Raw genomic sequence first — 13,126 nt, forward strand, 5'->3', positions numbered from 1 at the left:
ATGAGGTCTATCTAGGGGTTGTTGTCATATTTAGGGGCCAAACACCTTGGAACATCTGCTACATGTATATGATGTGTGGATGACAATGTAATGAAATATTGTGACAACATTTGTTCCACAAGTGGAGGAATGCATATGTTTATTGTCTTTTTAAAAGTATTGTTTTATGTTAAATAGGCACACACCATATGCAATTTTATCCGGATGGTGCTTAATATGCATGACCGATGCTGCCATTGGCTAATTACATGTGCAACCATTTTTATATTACATGTGTGAAAAGTTGAGCTATATGCTAAATACATAGGCAATTGTTTTGATCAGTATTATAATTGGATAATTGACTCTTCCGGTATGTTCTAGCACCTATATCCGCACTGCACTTAGTCCCTTTACAATAGTGGTTATATAAATGCCATCGTCGCAGTAGTTGGTATATCATTGGTTTGAAAACATGTGGCGATGAATTTTACCCATCCAGTGCCTGCCTGAACAAGATATATGGAAGCCCATGAGTACTGTGTGTTAGATATTTGAAATGACAAAAACATCTTTGATGGTAAACTACTGCTGGTTACAGTTAGACTTGGGCATCGAGCCCACCCAGCACTGGTAAGATAAGAATCGGGTTCGGATTGGCCTGACGTTCTAAATGCGAGCTTGGGCTCGGGTTCTTTGGTCTGATTAAAATAAAAATATTTTTAAATATAAAATATATTTTTAATAATATATATATATAATTAAATAGAATTAATAAAAAAAATAGATAGGATAGAATCGAGCCCCATGGAACTGACTCGAGCCTCATCCAATCGATATAAGGTACCTGCCCGGCACCGGAGCCCATTACCCAGGCTTACTTAGAATACCCTCTACGCAAGTCAAACACTCCCTTGACAGTGAGAAATACCTCAATTGCATGAGGTCATGCGGCAAACTCTCTGCCGCATGGCATCAGGCACCCTTATAGATGTATAGGACAATCTTGTAGAGAGTACTTTGAAAATTTTATAGAAGTTTTTGCTTTTTTTATTATACAAAGGGTATTTCAAATTTTATAAATAAGCCTTTTCTTTTTTCTAGTTTGTGTAAGAGACTCTCTTTTTTCTTTTTACTGTTCTAACATCCAAAATCAATTTAGAAAAAATGAGCTTTCTGTAAATATACGAAATTAGAGATTCCAACTTTAAATCCGTAACTCGTAGCAGTTTCGTACGTGACTTATCCTTTCTCTCCCATCAGGAAGCGGAAGGGAAAAAAATAACCATCATTTTGGGGTTCGGGTGGCTACGACTCTCCTCTTATCTCTCTCTCTCTCTCCAACCCCACTCCATCTCGTATTAGATCTTCGGCAAGCGGGAGAAGAGGAAGAAAGGAAAACGATAGAGAGAGTATACAATGGCAGCAAGGATCGTGTTCCCGACGTTTGGCCTCGTGGCTTCCCGGCCAAAATTCGGCGAATTTCAAGCGAAAAACAGACGGCTTCAAGTCCGAAGTTCGTCGGAGGCCTCACCGGAGACGGTCGTGGAGAGCCCCTCTGAAGACGCTTCTTCTTCTGCATCGTCGTCCGTGGTGGGCAAGTCACAGGGTTTCTCCTCTCTCATAACAGCAGACAACGTCCAGAAGGCGCTCCGAGGCATAGGTGCGCATCTCTCTCTTAGTTTCTTTCTCTCCCTGCAATCGTGGGGAAACCAAGAGGACCCAGGATTAATTAATTGATAAAACAAATGAATTAGAATGCAGCCATCACGACCGTCGATCATTACGGCAGGCTTGACATCCCCCGAGGGGCATCCTACGATCAGGTGGGCACCTCTGATACTAAATCTTCTTTAGGACAATATCGTCCCTGTTTCATCAGTGCCTTCTTCCGGTAATTCTTTGAATAAAATCTGTTCCGATGCTTGACTTCGGCAAAGGATGCTTCCCAATTGATCAAGAGTTAAATCAATCTTCCATTTCTCCTGATCTTCCATTTCTCGTAATCCAGCTTACCTTGTGCTTGCGACAGATAGGAAACTACCCATTTTTCCTTTTCTTAAACGAAGTGTCTATCATATCCTGAATTCATCATGTAAAGTCATCTCTCGTTTCATGGATGAGCATTTTATGACTCAATTGCTGAAACCCACATTTTGTTAATGACGTTTTACGGAGGAAAATTTTTCTAAAAAGGAGAAAAGGGATTCATAAAATTGAGAGTCCTGCAGCACGTCATCGTTTCTCCTATTTGCGTGTTATTTCCTCTTTGCTGCTATAACAGAGATAATGTGAGTTCCGCGGTGTCCCCCGAGCAGGTCAATGTTGCATACAAGAGGAAATGCGAGGATCTGATGTATCGTGGACTCGACGAGGAGCAGGCCGAGCAGGAACTCGCACTATTGAAGGTCAGATGGTCTCCCATTTCTTGATTTTTCCTTTTTCATGAGTTTAATTCGTCATGGTTGTATTACAACAAAGGCAATCATGGGAAGCTAACTTTGTAAGATTAGCCGGGTTCTTTCAAATGCGTCTATCTACATTACTGGCAGATCTCCAAACATACCCAATAAGCAGTTATCTATAATTTCTATTTGATTCTTAATTGCCCTCTTGTCTGCTAGGAATCTTATGCAATCCTATCATCTGAAGAAGAGAGAAGATTATATGATTGGAGTATAGCAAGAAGCGAGAAACCTGACCGTTATGTTTGGCCATTTGAAGTAGACATAACACAGACTCCTACTGAGCCTCCTCCCCCTCAGGTACGTGCAGAGCCTCACGGGCCCTCTTGTTTTGTGTTTTCAATGGTGGATCTGCGGAGAAGCGGCCCCTGCCTCAATTGCTTTGAACGGAGGTTGCAAATGGTTCAGAACTTTGAAGTTTTTGCCATTTCCCGGCGGTGCCAAATTGGTACAGGCGATCCACGTCTGAAGCGTTTGCAGCCTCTGTGTTCAACCGTTACCTTTGTTTTTCTGTTTTCTTCAATGGGCCAGATTTTTGTATCCACCCAAGCGGTGAGGCTGTCTCCAATGGTGATGATCAAGAAAATGAGTTCCCAACGTGGCCCATTTGAACTCATTTTGATACATACAACAGACAAAACTAAGGAGGCCTTTGGATGACACTTCAAAACCAAATTTGGAAACAAAACTATTTGGATGACATCTAAAACCAGATTTTTAGAGATAAAATCTGGTTTTACCTCCAAACTCAGGTTCTTGGAATTTTTGAGTGCCTTTAAAATTGGGTTTGGAGGAAAAACCTATTGTTGACAAAATCAGGTTTTGTAAAAAGGAGTGAAAATTCTTAATCCTCCCCATAAAAATTGGGTTTTGGTTCTTTCCTAAACAAAATGAAAAAAAAAACTATATTTTCGAAACGGATTTAAAAGCTTGGTTTTCATAAAACCAAATTTTCATCCAAATGCCTCTTAAGAGAGCTCAATGTGGCAAGGCCTGGTTTTGCCTTAAAATAATGTTTTTGAAGTATTTGGGTGACGGGAAAAGTATTTTGAGAAAACTTAGTTTTACAAGAGGAGGCGAAAAACCTGACCTCCACCCAAATTATTTACAGAAAACTAGGTTTTGGTGTGACATTTAAACACAAACTAAATTTCGAAAATTCATAAAAAATTAGATTTCAAAAACTCAACCGTCTTCCAGGTGAACTCCAAACTACTTAAATATGAAAAGAAGGGACTAATGGAGCTGGACCTTTCTGCATATATATGGATTGTCTTGTATACATTTTGATTTAATTAGATCCAGTTGTAAATGAGATCTAGAGTCCATACAAACAAAAGAAGAAAATCTCCCTTCATGGTATGAAACTCAAAATCTTTTGCAATGTTCCTCCAGCTCAAATACAAATCTGGCTTGAGCTTGCTCCTACGTTAAACAGTCAAATTCAGCGGTTAAATTTTCAAAGAGATGTAACAGAGCAAGCAAGTTCTGAAAGAAAAAGTGGTCGTGAAGTTAAAGTCGTTCATATCTGTCAGTTGGGAGAAGCCAATCGCTTCCAAAAGCTATATTTGAATAGTGTCAAATAGGTTGGGTGGGATATCCTAACAAAACTACGTCCAAAACCTGTGTGTCATTAAATTCTCAAAAGAAAATGCAATAGGATAAGAGAGTTATATTTTTCTTACCGAAAAATAGATTGAAAGTCAAGAATGTTCATACCTGAGAGTTGGAGAACCCAATCGCTTCCGAAAGTTATTCATGGAATTAAGTCAAATGGGGTTCGGTTGGCTCATGTCGCTTTGGTCAGCTCCAAATGCCTTCCTGGCTAGAAATTTTCAGGGCGTCCAGAGTCACCTGTCCAACACCAGACCATCTCATTGACAGCACTTCTTCAAGGGATCTTGGAAACCAAGCATGTGGTTGCATTGATGCACTCATGCAATTAGATATCCAAATTAGTCAAGCTTGTGTGTGTGTGTGTGCATGTGTGCATGAGAGAGAGAGAGAGAAAGAACCAGTTCTCCCCTGGCGTTGTGGTGGTAATGGTACCTTAGAATGTCCAGGGTTCCAAGACTAGTGTTGAAGAAGGAAAGAAAGAAGAGATGGAGAAAGAGAGGGTTAACTCTTAGCACACTATGGTTGAGCCACATAGAGCAGTCATAAACTCATTTAAGGCATAGCCATGCCTTAAAAGCAGCCCCTTTTTGGCACTTTTTCTCCTTGAGGACCTTAAAGGCTGTTTGGGACCTATGACACTTTTTTACTGTTCTATAAATCTACTAAAAAAATGGAAGCAGATTTATAAAATATTGTAACACAGTATTCCATGAATAACAATCTATTCTCATTGCCGAATGGCCCAGGGGCGGAGATATAGAGCTGGGTGAACCTGAGTCCAGTTATATGAGGCAGTCCCAAAAGGTCCGGGTCACTACTCCAAGGTTAATTGAAAATTTGTTAACTATGTAATTAGTGTCCCATGAAAAAAAAATTCTGACTCCGCCCTTGAAATGGCCCTTTAAATTTCTCTTGTGAAGTTAGTGTCTGGATTTTGGCATTTTATCATCTCCATGTTTTTCGCTAGTTATCTATTTGCTTGTTCTTTCAGCAATTTAGTTTTTTTCCAACATGAAGAAAAAGTTATGCGACGTACTGTGTTAAGCAAAGCATAATGTTACGATGCTGCTTTGCAGGAGCCGGAGGATGTTGGACCAACCAGGCTAGTAGGTTATTTCCTCGTAGGGTGGTTCGTGTTATCCATTGTACTGTCAATTGAACTCAACAGGTAACCGAAGAAAAGAAAAAATTGTGTTGTATCTATTCAAGATGAATGAGAGACAGAAAGATTGTTCACGAGCTGACTCGTGTTTACATTATATTATCTCATTTTGGCAGTCAAGTTCCTACTTGCTTGATCATTTCAGCTCCCAAATTGGGTTCTCCAATAGCTGATAAAAGACTAAGGTTGTGTTTGTTTCACCGTGGACTTCAGATTCATGGATTTAAGATCAGACCTCCCTTCCTCCAAGCTGTTCTTAAATATATGGGTTTTAACATGTAGCATGAATTTCAAATATATGTTACTGAGGTCCTTAGTTTGTTTTAATTGAGGATCTCACAAAACACACTTTTTTATAGAAAAGTTTCACGGGTTGGACTCTTAGGTTGCATTTCGCTTCAAAGGGAGAGCGAGAGGTGTCCTTTTAGGTACAAAGAAAACCTAATCCTTGATTGGATACCAGGCCGAGATAATTTTCTTCCATCGACAATTAATGTGAAAAATTATTGCTTGTCCATAGGAAATGCAAGATAAAAAGATCAGACCTCTTAGAGCAACCTTTTTTTTTTTAAAAAAATTCATCTTGGAGATAAAAAGTTCACACCTTGCTCGGATGCATTTGGAAATATCACCTCTGTTTCAAAGACACATTTTACTCACAATAGAACATGCTCATAGTGTTTGATAGCCTCGGATCTCATACGTTAAGCTGATCTGAGATCCCTTTTATGTGGGTCCTACAATGTGAACAAGAACCGAATTTTACCACTACGTGAAAGAGAAAATTTGAGATCTTCAATTTATAAGCAAAACCTCAAATTTGAGCTGACCTTAAAGCTACGGGGTCTAAAGTTGCCAATGATATCAAGTCACCTTGGATCTCAAATCCGAGGTTATGATGCACCCCTTTCAGTGAAACAATTTTCACTCTAGTGATTTTAAAACTTCACATCATTTCACAGCCAATGAATAGATAGAACGCTCGTTGAGCTTGCACACATGCAAATTTCTGTACCAAATTCAACACTAGTTTTCTTCATAAAAAAACCAACTAAGAACTTGTTTACATATCATTATGAAAGTTATTAACTTAATGAAAGAGAAACCTATGAATTAGAATTAGAGCAATTACAATGAAGTTAACACTTGACGCATCGACCATACGTAGAGTTAAAAACTCTATGAAAAGCTACAGTAAATAAATCCAATATAAGAAGGGATGCTTAAGCACTTCAATCATGAAGCTAACAAAGTAGGCTCTCCATGAGATCGCTACCCTCATGAACAAAAGGGAAAGAAATTATAAAATACAGTAGCTGTATATTTATAATAATTCGTCTAAAGAATGCAGAAAACTACATATGCAGTACACTTTGTAGGTGGATAAAGTACACAGTATGAAAATAAGAGTTTCACTTGGTCCAATCCGCGGGACAGTTTAGTCTTTGTTGGAAGCAAAATAGATAGATGTTATGTCAATAATATATGACACGATCAAATGTGTGGCAGACTTAATCTGTTGGTTGAGATGACTGCATCCTCTTACCATTCCTTGTTAGTATTTCAGTTTAAAAATCTAGTCTCCCTCCCATATGGTAAAGGCATTTTCAGATTTTTTTAATAATTGGAGTGAGCAACAGGCTTGCAATCTCATTATCTCCAATATGTGGATGTCTAATATAAGGGGATGCTCTATGGTTCAACTGACATTTAAGTTGAATAGGTTCAAGGTTTGTTTTAGCCGCTGACACAAATATGGTAATAGCAAGGTTGATCATAATAATAACCAGATTAAGGGAAGATTATGCCAAAATTTTTGAAGCTAAAGATGTTGACTATCATTCATGGCTCAATAAAGAGAGAGAGAGCTTAGAATTTCTTTAACCCAAGCCTTTAAAGAAGAGTAAATCATGAGAAAGCAATTATCTCACAATAAATGGTTAAAAGATGGAGACGAGAATAATAGTTTTTTTCTATGCATTTTAAGGGAAAGAGGATGAAAAATACTATTAATCATATTGAGACTGATGAAGGATCCTTTTAGGATACGGAAGGAATTTATTTAGCTGCATTTAATCACTTCAAAAAGTTCTATGCTAAGGATGATTCCTCAGGTAATTAACTTATAGGTCTTTGGGAGGGACCCAAGATAACTTTAGAGGATAATTTGAGTTTGCTGCAACCTATAATAGACGAGGAAATTAGATGGACAGTGATGGATGCTAATTCTGATGGTTGTCTGGGCTACGATGGCTTCCCTATAGTTTTTTCCAGCAGCAATGGAGCATTGCAATTCAAGATGTTTCTAATTCACTATAAGGTATTTCTTATGAAAGGAAAAGGGATGAACAATGTGAGAAAATAGTTTTGTTTCCTAAGAGAGAACACTCTAAACATATTTCTAACTTCCAACTTACTGGGAATAGTGTTTTCAAATTGACATTTAAAATCATGGTTCTTCCAATGAAGGACATTTTCTCAAGGATTACTTTCAAATGTTTAGGGCGGCTTCTTAAATGTAAGAAAAAAATCACAATAGTATCTTCTTACTCAGGTCATGGTTCATTCTTTGGAAGAGACTGCAGCTTCAAATATTTGCATAAAAATTGATCTATCAAAAGGTTATGATAGGGTCAATTGGATATTTCTTGAGGCAAACCTTAAATTCTTGAATTTCATCATTTATGGGTTGAAAGAGTTATGAAACTAGTCACTATAGCATCTTATGTTCTGCTCATCAGTGGAAGAGAAGGAAATTATTTTGATAGTGAAAGAGGTTTACATCAAGTGATCCTTTATCATCTTGTCTCTTTCTTGTTAGGAAATTTTTTATAGAAGGATGAAGCATGATGTTCTTAGTCATAAAATAAGAGCCCTTCTTTGAGAAGATGTCTAAAGGGCCCATTGACAATTATGTCACATGGGTACGAATATGGGTGCTGGTACGGGTACAAACTATTTTCAAAAAATTTGGGTGTGAGAGTATGACCATGTACACACACACACACACACACACATACATATATATATATATATATATATATATATATATATATATATATATATATATATATATATATATATATATATATATATATATATATATATATAATCATGATAAAAAAATGTATAGATACTATCATACTACTAAACAAAGTATGGAAGTAATTAACATACAAAATATATCAGCTTTTTTTATTCTCCTCAGTCACTTCATCAAAATTACAAGGAACAACAGGTTCTGTAAAGTCCATATTAAGAGCATGTAAATCTTGTTCTTCGTAAAAAAACCTATAACTGATAACTGGAAATATATATCAACAATTCAAGCATGTAAAAAACAATCAGATGATCTACCATAAAATAGTGTAAGCACACATGAAGAAAAACACAAAAAACAGATGGAAATCGTATTCGCATATAGAATGCTGTAGAAATTTCATTATTGGAAATAATTTAAACAAAGAAACGAACCCTTGAAAGAAATAAACCCTTCAGATTTATAATCCGCCAAAGCTGTACGTTTCCTCCTCTTGAAAAGAAACAAAGTAAAAAGAGGAAAACGAAATAAGCAGAACCATCACAAAACGAACGAGAGAAAACAGAAGATAACTACGATACTTTCAAACTCTTCAGACAAGTAGATAAGCACATATGAGAAAATGAAAGAACAAAAAATGAATAAAGGAGCTCGATCTTCACAAAACAAACGAAAGATCCTTCAGATGAAACCAATCACTGCATTGAAAAACCTTAAAAACCAAGCAAGACCAAAGGAAAGAGCTCACAGTCCTTTATGTAAACCAGGTCAGCAGAAGCATAAGTTAAAGGACAAAGAACGAGGAGGAGGCAGAGCGGCGGAAGAAGAGGAAGAAACAAAGAATCGCCGTTCGTCGGAGTGAATAAATCACTAGAGATTTGTCATTTGTTGGAGTAGAGAATTGCCGAAGAGAAAGAAGCAGAACCATCAAGGTGAATCTTTGTTCGCCGCTCACCGTTTGCCGTTCGCTGCTCGCCGTTCACCAGAGTGGAGAATCACCTTCCTTTGTCTGTCTCTATCGGTGAAGACGAAGTGAAGAAGCAGAATCGTCAAGGAAAAACTTAATGATTATGATATTTTTAACGTGAAAAAAGTAAGCCACTTTAAAATGTAAACCACAGTAAAAACCTAAAGCGAATAATTTTGGATTTGATCAACTTTGACTGAGTCCGAAAATGGTCAGATTCGACCTTGGGTACCTTGATTGTATCCGATACGATCAACGGCGTACTCAAGCTGCACCCGAAGTCGCACCCGCACCTGTACCAGTTTTGCTCCTTCAGAGCAGTACCCGTGTTACATAGGTTGACAATGATGTATGTTGACGACCTGCTATTATTCTTCAACAACACTAAGAAGAGTCTGATTGGGATTTGGGAGGTGTCGGCCAACTTGAAAACAGGAACGCGTATGCAAATTAATGTTGAAAATCCTCTTTATTTCCCCTTCGATAGTAGTAAGAGGTGGTGCAGCAATATAGAACAAAAAATGGGATGGGCTAAAGACATGTCTCCTACAAAATACCTGGGATTACCCCTTGTTAACGAAAATATGTCCTCCTCGGTGTGAGACGATATTTTACTGAAACTACAAAGAAAATTGTGTGGCTGAAAATTTCATTTATTATCCTTTGTAGGAAGATTATGTTTAATAAAGGCTGTTCATTACATCATGCCTATACATTGGTTAATGACAATATAATGTCCTGCATCAGTTTCAAAGAAACGAAGAATTTAGTCATGGAATTTCTGTGGGAAGCCAGTGAGAACACTCAATGGCCTCATGTTTTCTCTTCGAAAAATCTATTCCTTCCTAAGGATGAAGGAGGAGTCGGTTTACAGAAAATTTCTAAGCTGAACAAGGCATGCCTTTGCTTTTTAGCATATGGTGCTAACCAATGGACTTGTTTTTGTAGACAAAAATATTTGGTCAATTGTAGTATGTGAAAATTATAGGATTAAAAAGAATGTACTCTACTTGGAAGAGCATAATAAGAGCCTAGAAACAAATTAGTTTCAAGATCTACTGGTCAGTCAAAGATGCCCCTCTTGCTAAATTTTGGATTGACCCTTGGAGAGATGGTATATTATCAACTCAATTTGGCAGCTATAGTCAGATGGATAATGATAGGGGCCTTTTAGTCAAGCAACCTCTGATCAAATTCGTCAATGACAATATTTTTCAGGTTGACAGTTCGATAGTATTGGATGCTTTGAGGGATTAGCTATCCATTGGGTCAGATATTTTGACATGGAATAGGACTGGGTGTGGGATCTCATCTAGAGCGAGTTAAAGGGTTGAGCAGCTGGCGTAAAAACATTTGGATTCCCAGATGTGTTCCCAAATCTAGTTGGTTCTCTTATATTGGGAGTTTTGGGAGATTTTTAACTGAAAAACGAGTACAAAGTTTAAGCATTTCTCTTGCATCTCAATGTAGGATGTGCAAATCAGCAAAAGAAGATTAGGACCACTTGCTATTTGTTTATCCTACGTCAAGGAGTATATGGCTTTATGCTTTATCCTGGTTTGGAATGTTGCATCTACCCAAAGATGATTTTGGGAGCATTTTTTTTTTTATGGAAAATGAGAAAACTCTGCTGTAAGGAATGTAAATGGTGTGGGATGGTCTATTTCAACATAATCATTTTGAAAATTTGAATGATTTGCAACCATGTTTTTTTTCAGAGGCTGTGCTAAAACTGACTCACAAATTAAACGTGAAGTGTGGCAAACATGTTCTGGAGTTTTCCTGAATGTTGAATGGCCTACTCAGAAGCTGTATGTGTTAAAATAGTGGCTCAAAGCTAAAGGTTTTTCTCAAACTTGGTTGTTTAAGTGGAGTGCAGGCTGGACTATTGAAATTGTCTCGTCAATCATCAGAGGGACAAAGCTCTGCAGTCTTGTTGTGTGGCATAATAATTGTGTTATTTACAAATTTGGGGAGGCGGCCCAGGATGATTATATCATGGGGGAGCTTCATCTTCTTGAACATAGTCTGCATTTTATCTCATCTCATATTCATACTGTTGCAGTTAAATCTAATAACGTGAGATGGAAGAGGTTGTTACAGGAAGGATTACTACGTATTAACCCATATGGTAACAGGTTTTCTTCTATTAGGGGCTGACTTAATCATCTGATTGTTTCATATAAATTCCTATGAACTGTGGGTATTGCTTTATTGGGTTCCCAGGTGGACCTGGATGTTTAGCTCTGGTTTGTCCTCTTTGGTTTCACCTTGCTTTGCAAGGTAATTTTTATTCTTTATTGTATTCTTTCATTGCTTTAGTAATGAAAGGGGTCCGCCTCAGCCCGCTCGCACAAAAAAAAAGTATGAAATATACACATTCAATTAATGTGATGATTGTTTGACTGATGAAAAAAAATATAGAGTTTCTTTGTGGGAAACACTTGAAACTATGCTAGAGACTCTTACAAAGTACACTTTGATGTATGTCATCCTGCTAACTTTCTATTACTTTCATTGATAATGCATCAAGAATGTTGAGGTTATGCCATAAAAAATCAAAGGTATCTTCTCAACGTTTTTATGAAAGATGCTGGAAAATAAAAAATGATGGTGAATACACTTTAAATGCATTTCAAAGTTAATTGTCAAACATGAAATTCAACATGAGAAGACTCCTCCAAGGACTCCACAAGAAAATAGATTCCATTATATGGAAAAGTTCCTCAACAAATTTGGAGAAATCAAGATGTAAACTCTAAGCATTTGAAATTATTTAGATATAAAGTCTTCATTCATTCATATGTATTTGAAGAATTGATAACAAAGTTGGATGACAAAATATTGTTATACATGTTTTTCCGATTACGGAGATGAATAACTTAACTATAGATTATGAGATCCTGATACCAAAAAGAATTGTAAAAGTCAGGAAGGAGTCCAATGTTGGAAAGAAGATTAAAAGAGAAGAGTCAATGACTTATTAAAACTATACTTACTGAGTATTGGAAAGTCGAGTTGTCTAAATATAGGATTGACCTCGGGAGGGGCATCGCTGAAAGCGGTCGAGGGTTTCTTCTGCTCGTGACCCTCTGGACGGGGACTGCGAAAGATCGCTGGCGACTGCAACGACGGTCATTGGTGGGGGAAGACATTTTGGAGATGGTGATGGAAGCCTACCAGAACTGCTGGCCTAGGTATCGCTCGGGAGCTCCACATCGTGTGAAGAAGCCATACCTGCCTGTGAAGAGTGCTCTAGCCGATGATGATGGTGGATGGCAGGCTGGAGGCGCTCGCAGGAGTGTAGTAGGTACGATGACTCAGGGCATCCCTTTGCAAATGGAGGAAATGGGGAGTTTTGATCTGAGTTATGCCAGGTACCTGTTGGGGCTGTTGACAGCAGTAGCATTCGCAGATGTGATCCGGCAGGATGGGCAATGGCAGTTCCATGAGCCCGTTGGCTCTTGAGCAGTGTAGGGAGGAAACACCCTTCGTGAGGTGCGGTGTCACGATGAAGGGGACGACAATGGAATCAAGCAGGCGTCGCAGCTCTCCAAGACGCCCGTGTTTGGGCTGGTCGACGGATCTATCAGATGGTGCTTCTGCAGATGGGGCAGGAGTTGGTGAGGGTTTGCGGGTGCATGAGAGGGCAGCTGCTCCTAAGGCTTCTTGGGCATCGATCGCTTAGGACAGAGAGATGACTGTTGTAAGATGCTTCACCTTTTGTTGGCGACGGTGAATGGCAAACGACAGCTAGTGATTTCTTAGGCAGCTTTCAAGGTAATGCATAAACATTTCCAGTTCTCTGTTATCGCTGCTATGATAGGGGAAAAGAAGGGCTTCAAAGCCGCCTTCTTTTCCAGCCGAATATGAGGGTTTGGATGCCCTCTTTTCTG

General features: G+C 38.3%; 1 protein-coding gene across 1 annotated transcript; it reads left to right on the plus strand.

Annotated features, from left to right (window-relative positions):
- Positions 1 to 1,264: 1,264 nt before the first annotated feature.
- LOC116261712 (NAD(P)H-quinone oxidoreductase subunit U, chloroplastic) lies at positions 1,265 to 5,343 on the plus strand. The gene is made up of 5 exons (XM_031640524.2): positions 1,265 to 1,642; positions 1,744 to 1,805; positions 2,298 to 2,387; positions 2,604 to 2,744; positions 5,138 to 5,343. The coding sequence occupies exons 1-5, from the start codon at positions 1,399 to 1,401 to the stop codon at positions 5,231 to 5,233; spliced, it is 633 nt and encodes a 210-aa protein (XP_031496384.1). The 5' UTR covers positions 1,265 to 1,398; the 3' UTR covers positions 5,234 to 5,343.
- The last annotated feature ends 7,783 nt before the right edge of the window (positions 5,344 to 13,126 follow it).

The sequence above is a fragment of the Nymphaea colorata genome, chromosome 10, assembly GCF_008831285.2.
Source record: "Nymphaea colorata isolate Beijing-Zhang1983 chromosome 10, ASM883128v2, whole genome shotgun sequence".
Classification (NCBI taxonomy): Eukaryota; Viridiplantae; Streptophyta; class Magnoliopsida; order Nymphaeales; family Nymphaeaceae; genus Nymphaea; species Nymphaea colorata.